The sequence below is a fragment of the Eptatretus burgeri genome, chromosome 10, assembly GCF_056783735.1.
Source record: "Eptatretus burgeri isolate ZD-2024b chromosome 10, Ebu_testis_v1, whole genome shotgun sequence".
In the NCBI taxonomy this organism is placed as follows: Eukaryota; Metazoa; Chordata; class Myxini; order Myxiniformes; family Myxinidae; genus Eptatretus; species Eptatretus burgeri.
The window spans coordinates 14248283-14268901 of record NC_140970.1 but is presented as its reverse complement, the minus strand read 5'-3'; the positions used below and the strand labels follow the sequence as shown (position 1 = coordinate 14268901).

General features: G+C 46.2%; 1 protein-coding gene across 1 annotated transcript in view; it reads right to left on the bottom strand.

Annotated features, from left to right (window-relative positions):
* The window catches only part of LOC147017967 (glutamate receptor ionotropic, delta-1-like), a 639638-nt gene extending 621288 nt beyond the window's left edge, over positions 1 to 18350 (bottom strand). Inside the window, exons 1-2 of the mRNA XM_085897103.1 lie at positions 17574 to 18350; positions 16628 to 16828 (exon numbers count right to left, since the gene is read on the bottom strand). Of these exons, the coding sequence (XP_085753229.1) occupies positions 16628 to 16727 (100 nt within the window). The 5' untranslated portion in view covers positions 16728 to 16828; positions 17574 to 18350. The remainder of the gene's footprint in view (positions 1 to 16627; positions 16829 to 17573) is intronic.
* Between the last annotated feature and the right edge of the window lie 2269 nt (positions 18351 to 20619).

Below are 20619 nucleotides of genomic sequence, written 5' to 3'. Positions count from 1 at the left end.
TTTTTTTTTTGTGTGCATTTGGTGGAATTGTATTTGTGTGCTTCCCGTGTGCCGCGAATAAATGTGCTTTATTGTTGAACTGTTCTCCCGCTTCGCTTCGTCTTTTCCCCCATTGAACCCTCATCTTGCTTCACGTAAAGGGTTGGTAGTGGGCTGAGTACGCCCGATAATTAATCGAACCGTCGAGGTCGACGATAACACCGCTCGGTTATTCTGATAGTACGGAACGGGTCGCTTAAGTGGCCCGTGTCCGAAGTCGACCTGCGGCGAGGTGCGATCGCCCGGTCTACCCTCCGCGTGGGTACTTAGGTAGGTCGAATTTGGCGAGCAACCCTATCCCACGCGGGGGCTGATTGGCTCGATCGCGGTGAGACCGAAAGGTCCACCCGTGACTGGTTCCCGGCGTTAGTCCGAGAGGGTCACGACTGGATTGTCCGTCCGGTGGGCGACGTGCCGCGATTCGAGTTACGTGGCCGTCAGCACGCCGGCGGGCGCGAATACCGCAACACTGGTGTCAGGTCGTGCGATACAAATTCATCGCCCTCCTCGCGGCACTGGTATTGGAGAGCGGGACAACAGGCTCTCCTGTCTCCAGCGAAATTCACGGGAATCGGTCCAGGGGTGAGAGAAGCGACCCCGATTCCCTCCAAATTACGAGCGAGCAAATTAACCCTTCACGAGAAGCAAGATGGCGTCTCAAGGCGAGCGGGAGCCGGGGGTATTAGAATTGTATATGTGTAATAATGTCTAGTCCATGGTCCAGGATGGAATCCCGTAGCAGGAAATCTTGATTGTGCAGGAACACGGACTCCCCAACTGAACCCAGGGCCCGAGGTGGGTGCGGCAGCGGCCGCGGTGTATGACACCTCCCCCCCCCCTCTCCACCAAAACCCTTCCCCAACCCCTGCCGAAACGGCTCACCCAAGCGCACCCGACATGGCCCAGCTATTCACCATGCTTGCAAAAATGTATGCGGAAATGACAGCGAACATGATCAAGCAAATGAACGAAAAGATGGATACATACACAAATGAAATGAAAGACATGAACAAGCAAATGAATGAAGTGAAAACGACGATGGATGCGAATACACAACACATGAACGAAAAGATGGACACAAATACAAATGAAATGAAAAACGAAATGAACAAGCAAATAAACGGAATGGAAGCAAACATGAAGGAAGAAATGAAAAAGTTCCGGGGTGAGACGCAGAATATGGGCCGATGCCTGCAGGCGGGCATGAAGGCCGTGACAAAGGAAATAATAGTTGAGACAAGGGAGGTAAAGGGTGAAGAGTTGGGAGAGACACGGGAGATAGAAAAGATAGAGGAAAGACTACACGAGGAAGACGGGGTAAGTGACGCACACACACACACACAGAGGTAGTGGAGGATAATGGGGGTGAGCTGGCGGACTTGGTGGAGACCCAGTGCGAGCACCTGGATGGCCTCCTCCAGGAACGAGGGGAGGGAGTATGCCCCCTTGAGGCAAGTCACGACCAGGTGAGTTCGGTCGTGCTTTGCGAGGTTGAGAGGAGGAGTGCTGTGAACGGGTGCACGCCGAGCTTGGGGGGTATAGAGGCCCCGGAGACCCTTGTGGGGACACAAATCCCCAGTGTGGTTGTCCCTGTGTGTGTGGTGCAAGGTGTGAGTGCGTCCCCGTGTGTGGAAGCGACCCCGTGTGTGAGTGGTGTGGTGGCGATGGAGCCAGAGTACGTGCTTCCCAGCACGCCGTGCGTGGGTGAGGCACCGTGTGTGAGTGAGGCCGTGTGTGTGAGTGAAACGGCCAGTATGAGTGAGGCACCACGTGTGAGTGGTGTGGTGGCGATTGTGCCGGTGTACGTGCTTCCCAGCACACGGTGTATGGATGAGACACCGCCGTTGAGTGCCCCCGCGTGTGTGGATGAGGCACCGCGGTTGAGTGCCCCCGCGTGTATGAGTGGGGCACGGTGTGTGGAAGAGACCGCGTGTTTGAGTGTCGCCGTGTGTATGAGTGAGGCACCACGAGTGAGTGAAAGGCCGCGAGTGCGTGGAGCCACGTGTGCGAGTGAGGCACGCGTGAGTGAACGGCCGTGTGCCAGGGAGACCGTGTGTGTGAGAGAGCGGTATGAGAGGGAGATGTCGGTTGGCATGCGGGAGCACGCAGCCGCGTCTCCCCGTGTGAATGTGATGGAGTGGACTGTGTGCGTCGTAACACGCAGGTGTGCGTGGGTCGAATGGCGACGACGGCGACAGAGGAGAGAAAGCCGAGTAGCGGCTGTAGTTGTTTCGGGGACCGTGCCGGGTTCACCCAGCCGCGAGCACGAGGTTCGTGCTGTGCAACGCACGAGACCACCACGTGCTCGCTTGCGAGAGTGAAGTCCCGGTCCGGAAACGCCAGCGGTGGATTTGCCGATCCCGCGGACGGACAAAGTTTAGGCAGGTAAATGGATTTGGACCGGACGGGTTCTCCACGCGATCGTGTGTGTTAAGCTCCAACGGGCAAAGCACATGTGTTCGCGTGGGGAAGCCCTCGAGATGTGGGGCTTGTGTTTTTTTGCGCACGGTGACGTCATGGCTGCACGTGTGGTTGGAATCCGGCAGGAGGGGTATCTCTGCCGGATGGTCCCGTCCAAGGAGGGACGGGAACACGTGCAGCTGCATGACGTCACGGGCAGGTGCAAAGTGCGCGAGCTCTGAGTTGCCGCGCAGGTGCTGCGCATGGGAAAAAAAAGGAAAGAGCAAGCCTCACTTTCGGGTGTACAGGATTCCTGGGCAAGGGGTGGAAGACCCCCTTGACCCTGGGCACAGGATGGAAACTAGTTAGGGGGAAGGGTTAGCTTAGTTAGACCGACTTCATGGGGCAGGGGTAAGTCCTCATGGAGTCCGTGGAATGGATTAGGTAGAGGGATTTAGTGAGCTTTAGGTTGGGAAATAAAATGATTTATTTTGGAGACAGAGACAGACTTTGGATGTGTAGTGGGGACGTAGTTTAGCTACGTAGAGTTAAATGGAACGTGCTGTAGTTTAAGGGACGACGTGGGAGCACGAGTTAGTTAGGGATGTAGTTAGAAGGATGGCAGAGTTCAGTGTGTGTGTTGAAGAGAGTTGGTGAGTGAAGTGGAAGCATGTGCTTGGTGAGTGAGTGAGGCCAGCGGGTCTGTGTGTGTGGAGTGAATGGGGAATGCATGGTGCGATGAGTGATTGGGGGAAGGAGTGACCCCCGCCCAAGGGACCCCGGGGTCAGTGTAGAGTGAGTTAGCTGGGTTAGTCAAATTGAAAAATGGAGGTCGTTTTGTTGTTGGTGGGAAAGTAGGCTCGAAACCCATTTGGAGGGTGCAGGAGCCCTGTTGACGGGCTTGGGAGCATGGCTGCGAAAGGTGAGTATCGCTGAGTGGGTACCCCGGGCACCAGGCTAGTCGGCCGCGGTAGGCCATGGGCCCATGGGGGCCGGGATAGAGTAGTGGGCACGGGTGCGCCTGCTTGGTGCGGGGGCCCGGGGCGCCATTAGCCGCGTGGGCAGTGTTGTGGGCACGGGTGACCCTCGGAAAGGGGCCCGGGAGGCCGGCCTGCCACGTGTGCGTTTCAGGGGAGGTGCCATGGGGGGCACTCCCCGGTGTTAGGGAGCTGGTAGGCTCGGAGGCAGTGTAGTGCCCGGGGGTGCCATAGCGGGAGAATCGGCAGAGGGTCGTGCCTGCCAAAGGGAGCCACGTGTCCCAGCCAGGAGACCGTGTGAGGGCACGGAGAGAAAATTGGGGGGCGAGGCCCGAAATTGTGAGGACACCAACACAGGCGACGGGAATCTGGGTTGTTAGAACCAATAGTTTAAGCGAGAGGCGCTTGTTGAAAGCCCCGGGGTAGTTTAGCAGTTAAATGGATAGGGTAGAATAGGAGATGTACCCCTCCGCACCATCCATCCCCTCGCTCTCGTTGTGGGCCGCTGGACCCACTTTGGGTTAGATCGCCGAACTCTGGGGAGGCCATTCTGAGGCTTGAGTTGGGCCTCGGCACAGGACGCTAGCTCTCCCTTGTTCCCCTCCGGGAAGGGAACGTAGGGGTTGGGAGTAGGCTAGGTGACAGAATAGGTTAGCCGAACAAGGACGATAAAGGGGGTTAGGGGACGATTTATAGTGGGGAAGTAAAAATAAAAACAACAAAAAAAAATAAGTTGGGGCTAAATTGGGGTTTGACAAATTAAGGGAGTGGGTATGTACAGTGACAGGCAAAGGCGATAGGTGGGAGGGAGACAGGTAGGTAGGTCCGAGCCCGCCTTCCAAGTGGCCAGCACCACCGCACTCCCTCCACCAACCTCCACTGAACGGCAAAGGCTGGCCAGCTTCATCTGCAGCTGCTGTGCTGCAAGGCCTGTGCCGGCTGGATCGTCTGCCGGCTGGCTGTTTTTCTGCAAGGCCTGTGCCGGCCAGTTCATCTGCTGGCTGTTTTTCTTCGAGGCCTGTTCCGGCCAGTTCGTCTGCCGGCTGTGTTTGCCTGCAGCGGCCTCCTTCTTCTGCGGGCTGTGTTTGCCTGATCACCTTTGCCATGCCATGCCCACTGCCCACGTTCACCAGCCCTGTTCAATTTTTGCTTTGCCCCCCCTGTTCAATTCCATGTGCGCCAGGATCAAGGCAACAGTTTGCAAGCTGCGAGAACTGCCCTGTTGGCAGCTACAACATGGGCCTGCAGTGGCGGCCCGTGCACCGTGTTTGTGTCCATGCATCCATTCATTGTGCTCATTGCGTGTGCCACTTGAGCTGGCACGGAGACTGCGTTTGTGCAGCCCATGCACCGTTGTGGTTCACTGCATTCAGTTCAAACCGTTCATGCATCCATTCGTTGTGCTCATTGCGTGTGCCACTTGAGCTGGCACGGAGACTGCGTTTGTGCAGCCCAAGCACCGTTGTGGTTCACTGAGTTCAGTTCAAAAGGGAAGGCCTTGGACTGCGTGTGAGCAGCCAGCCACGTTCCCTGTCACCTGCATTGTTTTGAGCCAGAGACTACATGTGGGCAGCCTGGCTCCCTGCTAACTGCTTTTCTTTTGCAGAGTTCAATGATCCTGGGCCATGGTTTAGTGTAAAATTTGTAAGTTAAGGTTAAGATGTACTGTAAATATGAGTGCGCCCCCGGCATGTCTGTCTAGCGCCGGCAATTTTATTTAAGTCGTCCGTGTGAGTGAGTTTGTTTAGGTAGTTACGCAGCCCTCAGGTTATTTATTTTGGGGACACGAATACCATGAATGTCGCACTCAGGGATCCGTAGGTAAAATGTACTAGGGGAAAACTACACATGATGGCACACGCAAATTTGACGACTCGGGACGAGTCGGTAATAAGAAGAGGGTGTAGTGTTGTGGTTACCAGATTCGCAAACCACCATTCAGGTCCCTTAGGTGAGGTATCTCGGTAAGTGCATGTGTAGTTAGGCCCAAACCCGTTGTCTAGTGGGAATACATGTCATTTATACGTGCTGCGACTCTTCAGGATAGCCGTTTTTCTTTTACTATCTTTATTTTGGACCAACCGCCATGATTACCACCACAACCACAACATCAACCACCAACCACAACGCCGCTTCACCACAACCGCCACGACCTTCACGTCACACCTCACAACCGTAGCATCGCCACCGTTCTTGCCCCGCTGTGGGTACCGGTGTTGGATTCGTGCAGAGCGCGCGTCGAACAGCGTGTACAAAATCACGGATTTTGTGCTTCAAAAACGGATCAAAAACGACACACGCCCACTTTTTGCCGTCCAATCGGTGAGCGAGGGGCGATTTGGCCCCGCCTCCAGAACGATCGATATATGCAAATTTGTGGATCAAAAGCCTTCACGCCCACTTTTTCTCGGGCCAATGGGGAGCGAGGTGAAAGGTCAAAGGGAGGGGGTCAAAGGCGAAGCTACGGGGGGATAAAAGGACGGTGTTCGTCAGTCACCACAACGAGAAGGAGTCGGAACGGAGGGGACGAGTGTGGAAGTCTGGAGCCCGAAGCCTGCAGTAGCTGGAGAAGCTGAAGAGAGTCGCGAAGGGGAGAGTCGATCGGAGAGTCCAACGAGGAGAGCCCAAAGAGGAGTCCAGAGTCGGAGAGTCCAGAGGCGGAGAGGCAGCAGCGGCGAAGGCAGACGAGGGGGTGCTCGCGACGGTGCCGGGAGCTGCACGCCCGAGGAAGGCTGGCAGCGCGACCTGGCCGAGGTGGAGACGCACACCAGGGATAATAAAGATCCTCTATACCCCGAGCATCAGCAACCCCTCCTGTTTCCCCCCCCGCGCTGAGATAGTGCGACCAAGGGGGCCCCGTTCCCACCCCCTGCCAGGCACTGTCCGCGAGGCCCGCGGAGTGAGGCGCCATCGCCGCTCCGCGTCTCATCACCAGACGGGTAGGCCCGACCCGGTCTCGGCCTCAGGCCGCCTCATCCTTGAGGGTATTTCTTTTCCTTGGTTTTGGGTATGTGTTGTCGGCGCCGTCTGTGAAGTAGAATTGTATAAGTGTTGCCGTGTGCTCGGTAGTCGGTATTAGCTCTGCACTGTGTTTTCACTTTTATATTTGCTTTTTGTGTAAATGGAATTGTGTTTTCTTTTTTTGTGTGCATTTGGTGGAATTGTATTTGTGTGCTTCCCGTGTGCCGCGAATAAATGTGCTTTATTGTTGAACTGTTCTCCCGCTTCGCTTCGTCTTTTCCCCCATTGAACCCTCATCTTGCTTCACGTAAAGGGTTGGTAGTGGGCTGAGTACGCCCGATAATTAATCGAACCGTCGAGGTCGACGATAACACCGCTCGGTTATTCTGATAGTACGGAATGGGTCGCTTAAGTGGCCCGTGTCCGAAGTCGACCTGCGGCGAGGTGCGATCGCCCGGTCTACCCTCCGCGTGGGTACTTAGGTAGGTCGAATTTGGCGAGCAACCCTATCCCACGCGGGGGCTGATTGGCTCGATCGCGGTGAGACCAAAAGGTCCACCCGTGACTGGTTCCCGGCGTTAGTCCGAGAGGGTCACGACTGGATTGTCCGTCCGGTGGGCGACGTGCCGCGATTCGAGTTACGTGGCCGTTCGCACGCCGGCGGGCGCGAAATCCGCAACAATATATATATATATATATATATATATATATATATATATATATATATATATATATATATATATATATATATATATATATATATATATATATGCCTGGTGTTGGCATAGTGGTTTGGGCAGCGGCTTGGGATCCAAAAGGTCCTGAGTTCAAGCCCCGTTGGGCCACTGAATTAATACACCAGGAGGTTGACTCAGCCTGTCATCCTTCCGAGGTTGGCAAAGTGAGTACCAGTGTACTGGGCCCGGTGTATGCCCCGGGTAAAAATAGGTGTACCATATCCCTGTGTCGTAGAGGCGACCAGGGTTGCGTTAGGAAGGGCATCCGGCGTAAAACATGTGCCAAATCACTACGCGGATCATACGGATGATCCGCTGTGGCGACCCCTATCGGGAGCAGCCGAAAGAAGAAGAAGAAAATATATATATATATATATATATATATATATATATATATATATATATATATATATATATATATATATATATATATATATATATATATATATATATATATATATATTCTTCAATGTGTGATTCTAGAAATTCTGAACTCATGCGATTTTCCAGTGGAAAACTTTGAAGGCTGATCTCATAGCATTCTCACTTCTAAGATTTCATCCATTTTATAATGATACTGTTGATGTGTTGGATGATATACGTGAGGCATCTTGCTTCACTTTGCTTCCTGCTTCTTGGTATCCTCAATGTTTTTTTTGTGGATTTAAACAGTGTGAAGTGTTATCCTGTAAGGCTCTGCATTTTAACCTGATTTAATTCTACATGCGATGCCTGGAGGCTTATATCGTGTGTCCAGGAGTGATTCTTGAAATTCTGAACTCATGCCCTTCCCCTTGGGGGTTGTTTTTGGAATGAACTCCATTTCACAGAACTAATCACACTATATATCCAAATTCTTAAATTAATGTTTGTGCAAAGCCCACCATTAGCCTTAATCAATGTTACAGGCGTTAAGTATCCAGATATATAATATTATCCCTCTAAGTTTGCATATAGTACACACACTACACAGTATAATGAAAATGCTCTTCTGTGGAATGGTTGTCCCTCATAGCTGAAGAGGACCATTCACTTATGACATGCAAATACTGTACATGGTGGCATGGATTTATTAACATTGTAGAAGCAACAGCTCACAAAGCAACCACACTTTGACATGGCAAGCAGTGCAATCTGGTGTGAAGGAAAATCCAAGGCCAAACCACTTGCTCCCAGCAGTTTATGGCAGGAATTTGAAATTTAGCTTGGGGGCCAGCCAAACCTCTTCTACTTTTCGTTGAAAGTCACCATGAGATCACCAATTAATGCTTGCAGATGGGACACCCAGCTTGGTAACCACATGATTGATTGCGCATTTGTGATGCAACGATATGCCTGCGAAGCAGCAATCTAATAGTTTATGATGGGTCTGGAACCAAACTCTGGAAAGACAACTCAAAGGTAAGTGCACATTTGCACAATATGTTGAGTTCCCTTCAAAGAAACCCCAACTCAGGAGACCATCAGGCCCATCAAGCCAGCACAGTGGTTGCCTGTGGTAGTTTGCCCGTGCGCTATCCTTTGTAAATCCTGAGCATCAATCGAGGAAGCAGCACATACTATGTATTTTCATCTGGGCTCATTTTAAGTCTTTGGTATGACTCGGCAGGGGGTTCAAACTGCCGACCTCCCAGAGTCTGAGGGGACTGAGTGTGGTAAGTTGTCATGTGGTGAAGAAAACTAACTTCCCAATTTAATAAACATATTATAAAAAACATGCATTGCAGGTGCAGTGTGAGTCTAAAACCCTCCAGAGATAATTTTGTCAACACCTGTAGTTTTTCCTCTGAATCTCGTCATTTCTGAGCATTGCACGTTCTGTTTGTATTCAGGGTGTTTTGCTTGATAAAACACTGCCTTTTCTGCACAGCTGTACCTTTTATTTGTGGTTCTCTGATGATGTCATTGATGATGTTACCTCCTACTCCATGCTTCTGAACTGTTGCTTTAACTTCCATGGAAGAAAGTAGCATTATGTTCAGATTAATGACGGTTGAGAAATTGTATTTTTCAAATTAAACCATTACAATGGAGAATGTTGACTTAATTGCGATGATGTTTTTCCTCAACCTTTTGAACCCTGAGCTCCTTGGACTTTTGGCTCCCCCACCCTGGGCTCCCTGGAGAAAAATCTGTCCGCTTGGATATGTGGAGGTTTGAATAGTGGCTGGGAAAACGGCCACTAGGGTTCAAAGGGTTAATAAAACTGACCATATTTTTGTCTGTGCTCTGTCCTTTGTCCCCTGTGTTGACCATGCAGCAAAGTTGACCTCCAAAGCCTGACTGTCTGGGCTTCGTACAGTATGTAATTCATTTATTGCAGAACCAAAACTACTCACAACCAACAAGGCCCGAGTCCATAGCTCAATGGAGTCCTGCTCTCCACAAAGAGATAGTGCTTCAGCATCACATCTGCCTCTCCTGGATTCTATGCGATGATGAAAAACTCTCAACACGATTGGAATCTCCGATGATGAGGCCAAAGCAGAAAATCTGTTCCTCTCAAATCGCTGGGAGGTCTGTCACCTTTCTGTTCTTTCACCACTTCTTTGGTCTAGGTCCATGTGCTCTATCCACCCACTGACCTTCCGCTGCAACTGTAGGATGTCGACTTTTCTTCTTGTTACCCACTCAATGTTAAGCTCCACAAATCTGGTACGACTGCACACCTCAACTCCTTTGTTCCTTTCAACATCGCATCTCCTTCTGCTATTTAATTTTATTTATGGAATATTAAAATCTGTATACATTTTATTTAAACACATTGTGCATACATTTAGACAGAAAATTATATATATATATATATATATATATATATATATATATATATATATATATATATATATATATATATATATATATATATATATATATATATATATATATATACAGTCTACATATCTCTACTGCATATAACAAAGCAAAATGTTTGTTTGTTGATTTGTTTGTGATGCAACTCCTCTGAGCTCCCAATGTTAATTGTCACAAAACTTATTGGATCACATATTTTTTACCACGATGCACCTAAATAGGGGGTTTTAAACAGTCATTTTCTCACAATTCATAACTATTAAACACACGAGCCGCCACCTGTCACTATCTTCGCGAGGGTAGATCTCTATATACTGTATTTGTTAATTACGTTCGCAAACTTTGTTGCGAAGGTTATGTTTTGATCGCTGTGTATTTATTTATTTGTGAATATGTGTGTTTGTTTGTTTGTTTGTTATTCGTATAACTCCAAAAGTATTGAACTGAATCGCAGCAAATTTGGTGGGATGATTGGTTATTATCCGAGGACCATTTGATTATATTTTGGGAGCGATCGGGTCAAAGGTCAAGGTCAAGGTCACGAAAAGGTCAAAATCGTCTTTTTACCATAGCGCGGTCAATTTGTATCCAATTTGCATGCAACTAATGCCAAAATGTTCAGAATTCAATGCCAAATCTTGTGATATGTGACATGACACAATGACCTAATAACCCTTAGCGGTTGAGAGTCAAAGGTCGGGGGGGGTCACGACATTGCAAAATGTGCGGTTTTAGTCATAACACGGTCAATTCTTATCCGATTTGCATGAAACCAACACCAAAATGTTGACTGTTCTGTTCCCCATACTCTAATACCAATTACAAAATTAAGAGTACAAAGGTCAAGGTCGAGGTCATGAAAAGGTCAAAATCGTCATTTTGCCATAGTGCGGTCGATTTTTATCCAATTTGCATGCAACCAATGCCAAAATGTTGTGAATTCAATGCCCAATCTTGTGATATACGATATTACACAGAAAATTTAATGTTTTTAAGCCATCATAACACATATGAGATGGCAGATGTGGTATGGGATTAAATACCCTCACAATCAACGGTTTCTGGGGGTGGGGTGGGGGGAAATGTAGCGTTGGCGAAGGTATGCGCTCTACTGAGTGCCCGTTCTAGTTGTAAATTAATTGAGAGAGAGAGAGAGAGAGAGAGAGAGAGAGAGAGAGAGAGAGAGAGAGAGAGAGAGAGAGAGAGAGAGAGAGAGAGAGAGAGAGAGAGAGAGAGAGAGAGAGAGAGAGAGAGAGAGAGAGAGAGAGAGAGAGAGAGAGAGAGAGAGAGAGAGAGAGAGAGAGAGAGAGAGAGAGAGAGAGTCAAACCGACGGGCGAGAGAAGCACAAAACTCACGTTCCAGCTTTCTAGGTCCTGGTTTTGGCAGGACATCAAGGACAGTTGCCACTGCTGCTAGAAACATTGACTGGCTCAAGGCCGCCTTCAACTATGACATCTCTTAGGATTACGGCAGCATAAAGCCTTCCTTCCATAAATCTGAGGAATAAAATAAGCCTTCCTAATTTTCTCCATACAACTAATGCCTCAGTCTAACTAGCGTGAGGAAAATAGGGCAAATTTCCTGGGTATTACCGGGTACTTCAGCTTGTGTATATATATATATATATATATATATATATATATATATATATATATATATATATATATATATATATATATATATATATATATATATATATATATATATCCATATATCCACACATATACACATACACCTAAATAATGAATTCCTGTTTCTACTAATTTACACTCATTTGAGGTGAGACGTCAATGAACCCGTCAATGATGGGTAACTTGCTAGTATATTATATACTAGCAAATACCACCCGGAGCTTCGCTGACGGGAATACTGAGTGGTGGGGGGGTAAAAGAGGGGGAGAGGGAGAGGGAGAGGGGTGGTGAGAGAGTGAGGAATTAGATGGGAAAATAGAGAGGAGGGAGGCGGAGCAAGGAAGGAGGCAAAGTGAGGAGGGGTGGGGGAGTGAGGAGGGAGGGAAAATGAGGGGGGTGGGGGAAGAGAAAGCAGCGAGAGGTGAAAGGAAAGGAAGGCAGACAGGTGGTGGAACTTAATTACAATTCATACTGTCTCATCAAAATGCTTCTGCATACAATAACAGTGAAGATGGAAACAAAATAATTTCTGAAATCCATTTTCTACCAACGATACGATAAATACCACCCAGAGACAAATACCGCCCAGGTATATCTGGAGACAAACACTGCCTAGATGCATCCAGAGCCAAGCTGTCTGGAGACAACCTCCTCGTCCGCACACATCCACAGACTAACTCCTGTACATGTCCGGAGACGAACACCCATCTGGACACATCCGGAGACAAACACCATACAGACGCTTCCGGAGACAAACACCGTCCAGACATAACCACTGCCTGGATATGTCCAGAGAGAGAGACAGAGAGAAAGAGACACAGAGAGGAAGAGACAGAGAGAAAGAGACACAGAGACATAGAGAGACAGCGAGGAGGGAGAGTGAGAGAGGTGTGGGAGGAGGGTGCTGCATTGTATTGGGAGTCGGTAGAGCAAGGATGGGACAAATAAAGAAAGGGGTGGGAGTAGTGGAGTCAGCAGAGAGAATATGTTATGCTGTATGAGCAAAACACACTCATATAAATACACACACATTAATGCCTGGCAGATATCGGCAAATTTTTCAGGAAAGGGCAGGTTGGAGTCGGTGTGATTACCGACTACTGGATACAACCGACATATTGTATACAACCCAAAAACCATGAGTAGCTTTCACCAAAAAACAAAGTTGCAATTATATAGACGTTTCAGGGATATGCTCGCAAACATTAATCTGTATAAACAGCTGTGTGTGACAGGTTGAAAAAAATTTGGCACACTAATTTCGAAAATATGTTAATACGGCAAATGTCTCATAAATCGGGTGTTATTTTGCAACAACTCTCTCAGAATGACAGAGCACGAACCACACTCTCAGGTTGATGGAGCATGAACCACTCGCTCAGGATGACGGAGCCTGAGCCACTCAAAGAAAAATTTTGAAGGTTTTTAAAATTAAAACAAAAAAAATTGGCTGCAAATCACGTGACTGATGACATCATCAAAAAAAAATTGTGGACCTTTTTATTCCAAGATGACCCTAAAAATTTTTTCAAATTAATTGGACGTAGCGTTCTACATATGTAATTATGCCATCATAATGAAGGCACCTATGATGTCATAAAAAAAATCACACTCATTCCGCATGAGAAGTACTTCCTCTTTGCCAAGTTTAAATTTTTTCCTTTGTGCAGCTTCAGAGATACAGAGGCCCAAATTTTTCCCGTTTTTCCAATATGGCTGCCACACAACATGTCCTATGATGTCATAGTTATCATTACAACATTCTATATGAGTTGTCGCACAAATGGTGAAAAATTTGTCTCAATCCGACAAGTGGTTGTGGAGAAAAATACGAAAGTTATGTGTGGACAACCAAACAAACAAACAAACGGACCTAAATGCAATACCCTCTCCTTCAGCGAGGGTAAAAATACATCTCAGCACATTTTAAAGAAAATTGTGTTTCACTTTGATTGTAATTTTCTTGCATTAACCATGTTTAATTTCTCCTTGATTGCTCTTTTTTCATTTTTCAAATTGATTGCATTTTACGTATATTGACTCTTCAGCCAATTCTTCGTATTGTGTTCTCAGTTTTACCATTCTAACGTTCCACTTCTCCACCATTCCAAAATTCCATCGTTCTACCATTTAGTCATTCAGGGTCCAAACATTTGATTATAATTATTTCTTTGATTCATTCAGCTGTGAATATTTGAATGCACAAACGACACTGGTTTATTTCAAAGCTATTGAATCAAAGAACTGCTTTGGATTCAGTCAAAATATCGTTCTGTTGTTTTCTTTTCCGAAGATAAACCCACAGTAAACTATATATCTCATGCTCTTAGGCTGACGAGTATGCTTCTGTCGGCACGCATCACCGATACAGAGTTTGCCAGGTGAATTTCAATGTCACAGATGCAAAGTTACAATGCGGATCATTCAAATTGGCAGCAAAACTTAAATGAAATGTTTTAGAGGGTGAAATGTCAGAGCAGAAAATTAGTGATTTGTTTTGCAATGATGAGTAAAGGTAAATAAAGTAAATAAAGCGATAATAAAAAATAGCAGAGGTGGAGGAATAAAAGACGTTTCTGTTAAAGGAGGATTGCAGCATTCAATAATGTAATTCACATTGCATGTGTGAGATTCATTATGGAGAATGATCGATGCTTTGACGTGGCAACTTGGGAATAATTTATCATCCATTTCTAAAAATAAAAATAAAAAAACCGTTATTTCAATATTCTATTGGAGGCTCAAGGTATTCGGTCAGCTTATGAGCTGAGAGCAAATTGTAGGAATAGATCCGGGGAATGTTCCGTTAGCAAGCAGCCCAAGAGCTAGCGGAGATACCAGCACCTTGTGTGGAAGGAATTTAGAGTTTATAAAAAGAGAGCCAAGTACTATGTATAATTCCATGTATTACTACAATGTATTAAGCACTATGTATCATCACATATAATTCAGCAGGCAAGACTATAATAATAATGTAATGATTAATACAATATGTGCAGTGTTTAATATGAAAAAAACAAGGAATAATACGACACAGTAAGACAATACATACTACACAATAATGATGACTGCAGTGCCTCTGGATAGACAACATTTCGAGACTGGTTCTTGGATACCAGAATTGTGAGCTTGGTGATATCGATAAGATGATTTGTGATATTGCCTACCACCAGGTGGAGCTAAACGTTACACATTTGCATAGAGAGAATTGGGGTTTTCCCCCCACCCTGAACCCCCTACCCTGAAGGTTTGAAAATGTTTTCTTGCATCCCCATTTACAAAGATGATTCCAATGGTATGCAATACGACAGGATTATTACTGGTGGGGCCGATTCTATCAATGGACAGACAGACAGAAAATACAACTACGTGTTTATATATATATATATATATATATATATATATATATATATATATATATATATATATATATATATAAGATTTGGTCAAGATAATGGGATATATACAGATAACTCCCGGATTGAGAACGAGTTTTGTTTCTTGACCCCTGTTCTCAAAGCGAAATTATTCTGAAACCGGAACACACTATAATTTGATTGAAACCAACATATATAACACCATATCAATGGGTAAAACAATGTAAAGAGTCATTTAGGAGAATTAAAATCGATAAAGTGTGAGGTAAAGTTATTATTAAAGTAAATATAAAGTAAGTACAGCACGATAATGCACACATATGGACATTAAACAGCACAAAGCCACCTAAGTAAATCAAAATGGACATCAATCAGCCAGTCACGTGGACAAAAATGATGTTCTTTGTATCGGACGTTCTCAAACAGAGAGTTGTCTGTATAACACGACCATACTCCTCCAACTCCCATTATTGTTTGTTTATCCTCTTCACGCCGTAAGGCTGCCGAGTCAGTTTCATTGGCTAGGGGGTTACAATTTTGAACAGGTCACCACTCTGACACAGGATATGTGCAGGACTTCAAAATCTGGCCAGGGTGTCGGCCTCAGTTCGCCTCCTTTCCATGAAGGACAACATGGGATTTTGGGACGACACATATTAATGAATGAACCTGCTTGCAAAACACCCAGATGATTGTTTATCACTTCGTGAAGATTCAAGCGCAGGCTGGACAGCTCAGCGGTGAGTGCGCACACCTGAAAGCTCTCCTGCCAACCCACATGACTGATATTTAATTCTCAGGTGACTGAAGACTGTGGGCGAACACCTTTCCCAACCAACCCACCTCCCCTACTCTCCGCTGAGTTTGTGAGCTGAAGAAGAAGAAGAAAATAAAAGAAGACTAAGAGTAAGGGAGGAGAACGAAGAAGAACATTATGAGAAGGAAGATTAAGAATATGGAGAAGAGCATTGTAAAATCAGAAGAGAGAGGAAAGGGAGGTTAAGATAACATCAACATGTGTTTTACTGGGTAGACATGTTGCAATTACACTGTTTTAAGAATTCAAATCAAATACATCACGAGGTGTGGCAGAGAGAAGAAAGTTCTGCTTGTGTGTGTGTGTGTGTGTGTGTGTGTGTGTGTGTGTGTGTGTGTGTGTGTGTGTGTGTGTGTGTGTGTGTGTGTGTGTGTGTGTTCGTGCCTTACGAATATGGACGCGACCCAGAACGGGCTGCACGTGTAGTGATAAGTTTGCTTCTTGTCAAAGGGTGACATCTCAATGATGGGAAAATGTTTCAGCACTTGGTGCTAATGAATAAAACCTGCTAGGTCATGTGGCAATATCAGCAGATATTCACATGGCTGGCTATTTGGTGCGTGGCTATGAACAAAATGGTGCAAACACCAGTCTTGACTCATTCCAAGGGTACAATCAGCTGTTCGTTCCACACAATCCAATCTTTACATCTAAAAAAATTCTCACCATATCATGCATCATGCGAAACCTCAAATATTTCTCATGATACTGAGAGTACAACTGGATACAGAGAGGAAAAATTACAAGACAGATCATAAACACCAATCGATACTGCATGTAGCCCCAACCCCAACACCCCCCGCCCAAAAAAAAAAAATCAAAAATAAAATAAAATAAAATAAGTCTTCCACTCATCCTTTCATTTCCTTCCCTCACCAATATGGATGATGGAGTCTGCAGATACAAATATCCTTGTTGACCAACGGTGGGGAGACTGGAATAGGAGCAGCAGAAGGAGAGGCAAAGGGACCCGCATTATGGTGAGGGGAGCCCGAAGAGTCGCCGTTCACCACACTGCATCTCCAGAGCTGAAACGCAGGTTGCTGTGCTCAGTGCGCTCCCCAGGGTGTTATACTCCTGCGCGGCCAGTTCAGAGACACAAACGGAAACAAGGCTGTTGTTGGCGTGGTGGTAAGGGTGGCATGTTGGTGCAACTGTGAGTTTAACGTAAACTTCCCCAACAGTTTGAAGACTTCGTTGAGGAGTGCAAGGCGATTGACATTCTGAATGCGCACCCAGCATGCAAATCCTCAAAAGGAAGTCTGTGTGTCTAATCTTCTATCTCGAAAGTCAGATTACACTGCGTCCTCTGGATTTTGTGAAGTTCAAACGGTAAATTGGACTCTTTTTTTTTTCTCTTTATAAGCCTGCTCAGAAAATATCAGCACAGTTTTCCACTGCTTGAGAAACGGGCAATAAGCAAGTGTTTATACATCACCATGTCCTCTATATCTGTCATATTCCGTTCCCCCAAACGGCTCTTTAACACCATTGCGTTTTGTTGCAGATTTAACATCAAGTGCAATTAATTTGGGTGTTGAGGTTTCAATCTGTAGGATCTCACAGTTCTCTCTGTATCGGCTGAGCAGTACGAGCCGATGTGTTTGTCCTCCTGAGTGAAAGCGGTCGAAACACGCGTCCATCGAGCCTATTTACACTGATGGAGCTCTAATGAGAATGATGGTTTGGTGAATCTCTAAGAACAAGACACGTTCAAATTCACATGTGTGGATACATCGACATGGCACAAATAAAGGTAAAGTAAGAGCCCGGCGCACGCGGATCACCTGTCAAGGTGAGAGAGAAAAGGCGGGAAACTTACAGTGACGGTCAAATAGATCCCTGAAGGCTGGAGAAGAGGCAAACCAAGCGTTCCACACGTCCCCTGGTTCTCGAAGCCGTCCAATCACGGAATCCAGATATCCCTATGTCTTGGAGTGGTTATTGCAAACTATAGTAGTTAGAGCAATTGAACCACTGTGATGGATTGGGCAACAGCTTTGGTGACAAAAAGAAAAGAGACAACCATAAAAGAAAGCAAAGGAAATCGAAATCAAAGTCAGCGGGAAGAGCTTTCCTGCTCACTTTGATACCATCAAGCGGCGCAATGTCGCGGTGTGGAGCGCGCTGGATCCCCACTGAGTCCGCATGGACCGTACGCTTGAACAAGCACAATTTTGCAGACACCTTGAGGGTTTCTGTCATTTAAGGCAGAAAAGTGGCTCAAGTAGGAACAGGGGTCCGAGGATAAAGAGAAAACCAAATTCGCAATGTTGGAGAGGTCCGTGAACAGGAGAATGCGTTTCATTCGAGGCACAGGCTGTGGCACGCTGGCTTGCTGAACCGTTCTCTCTCTATCTTCCTCTCTCTCTCTTTCCCTCTGTCTGTATGTCTGTCTCTCTTTGTCTCTGTCTCCCTCTCTAATCTCCCTCACGATCTTCCTCTCACTCTCCCTCCTTCTCCCTCTCCCTCACCCTCTCTCGCCCTCTCTCGCACTCTCTCTCTCTCTCTTGTTTGCAGTGTCTGGTTTAGACGCAAGGTGGCTGCAAATAGACGGCGTTTAAGCGAGTGAGGGGAATAGAGAATGGTCCGAAAGGCAGGGAAGATGGATCGACTCTTCGCCCTCTTGCGCTCGATACCAGGCCGTGGTTAGGGAGCGGATGTGTTGAGGAAGAGGATTAGTGGAAAGGCTATGGAAAAATAAGAAAGGTGGGGAAGGGTAGAATGGGAAGAAATTAATTTACAGATCAAGGCTTTGGCAGGAGGTGGGGGGGGGGGTGGGAATTATGAAAGGAGATTGAAAGATGATTATGGAGAGTGAATAGTGGAGACAAAGGATAAAAATAGCAAAACAAAAATTGAAGGATATGGCAACAACTTGAAAAGGTCCAGGTTGTTAAGATATACTATATATATATATATATATATATATATATATATATATATATATATATATATATATATATATATATATATATATATATATATATATATATATAGTAGCCTGGTGTTGGCTCAGTGGTTAGGGTGGCGGCTTGGGATCCGAGGGTCCTGAGCTCAAGCCTCGTTGCCCGCTGAATTAATTCACCAGGGGGTTGACTCAGCCTGCCATCCTTCCGAGGTCGGCAGAATGAGTACCAGCTTGCTGGGATGACCGAATCATTCAAGTATCCTGCGTCAGAGTGGCGACCTGTCCAGGATTGTGCCCAATAGCCAAGGAGACTGCTTCGGCAGCACCAATGCTCTGTACAGAGTATGGTCCCAATGGACATATATATATATATATATATATATATATATATATATATATATATATATATATATATATATATATATATATATATATATATATATATATATATATATATCCTCAGAAGTTGACAAAGACAATTGGTGAAAAATACTTGGAGGGAAACCGACTTGAAAGTGAACTATGTGGATTATAAAGACATCGTAAAATCACGGTGATTAAATTATAGTCATCTGCATCGATGATATAGACAGTAATAAAATAAAGGCAGAACGGTTTGTAGAAGTGTAAGTTCATCACAAATACTAACTAGCTACTTATGTTGAGACCTAAAATAATGATCTTACATCAAAACAACACAAACCCTCCCACACACTCCCTCCCAATATATATATATATATATATATATATATATATATATATATATATATATGTATATATATATATATATATATATATATATATATATATATATATATATATATATATATATATATTGTTACAGTGCCGGTGACCGCGAACTGACTGCTCTGACGTAACCGCAAGTCTAGTCGGCCCGACCGATCGCCCGGAATATAGATCGCCGCCCGGATAACTCCGAGGCCGATGGGTCCTTGTGCAAGAACCGAAATACGCCAATAGGCAGACCACGTGGGGTAGGGCGATTGCCAATCTTCAATGTACCTAAATACCCACGTGATCCAACTACCGGGGTATTCCACCCTCGACGGAACTCGTACGGAACAAACCGCCGAGGCGAGCCTGTCCCGTGCGCGATTCCGAGCGGCTTAATCGCCGAGAACCGTCGGTCCAAATGTCCCCCTTTTACGGCAAACCAATGGCTTTCTAATTACCAACACAAGAAATGCTCAGTCAATGAAAGAATCGACGCGACGAGCTGAAAACATTTAACAATTGGGGTATTTATTAATAATAATGGGGAACTGGGGAAGCACGTAAGAGCAGAACTATACCGACTATACGAAATGCAATACGATCATTTACAGCACACAAAGCACTTAACAATTTCCTACTTATTAGATGGGCCCACGGACACACGTACGCACACACACCCAAGAAATGGTGGCTGAGGCCTTTAATAACGGACTCCAGCTCGGAGGACAGATGAGCTGAAACCCAGAACCTATCTCGAACCTCTCCACCTCGTGTGGTCTTCAAGCAGTTCGGACCCGGGCTCCAGCGAGAACGAGCTGGATCCAATCGCCGTGAGCCGCGATCCTTCCCGAGCTCCAGCGAATCCTCTCGCGCTTCTCAACACATGCTGGTGAGACGAGGCGCCGATCCATCCAGTCGATGCGTCACTATCTCGAAGAACCACCTCCAAGATGAGGCCGATGAGTCACACCAAGCCGGGAACCACGCGGAGAACAAAGAGTTCCATGAACCAAGAAGAGCCAGCAGAGCAACCAGCTCAACTCTTTGGCTGAACAAAGCGAGGTCCAAGAACTCTGAGCCGAGCAGAACCCGAAGGCCTGCTGAAAAGCCAAGCCGAAGCAAAAAGCTTTCCAAAAAGCTTCAACCCTAACCAAGCAGAAGCCGAAGCTCTACTGAACAACCAGCAGAGAATCTCTTCCTTATCCTCCTCCACCCCTCCCCC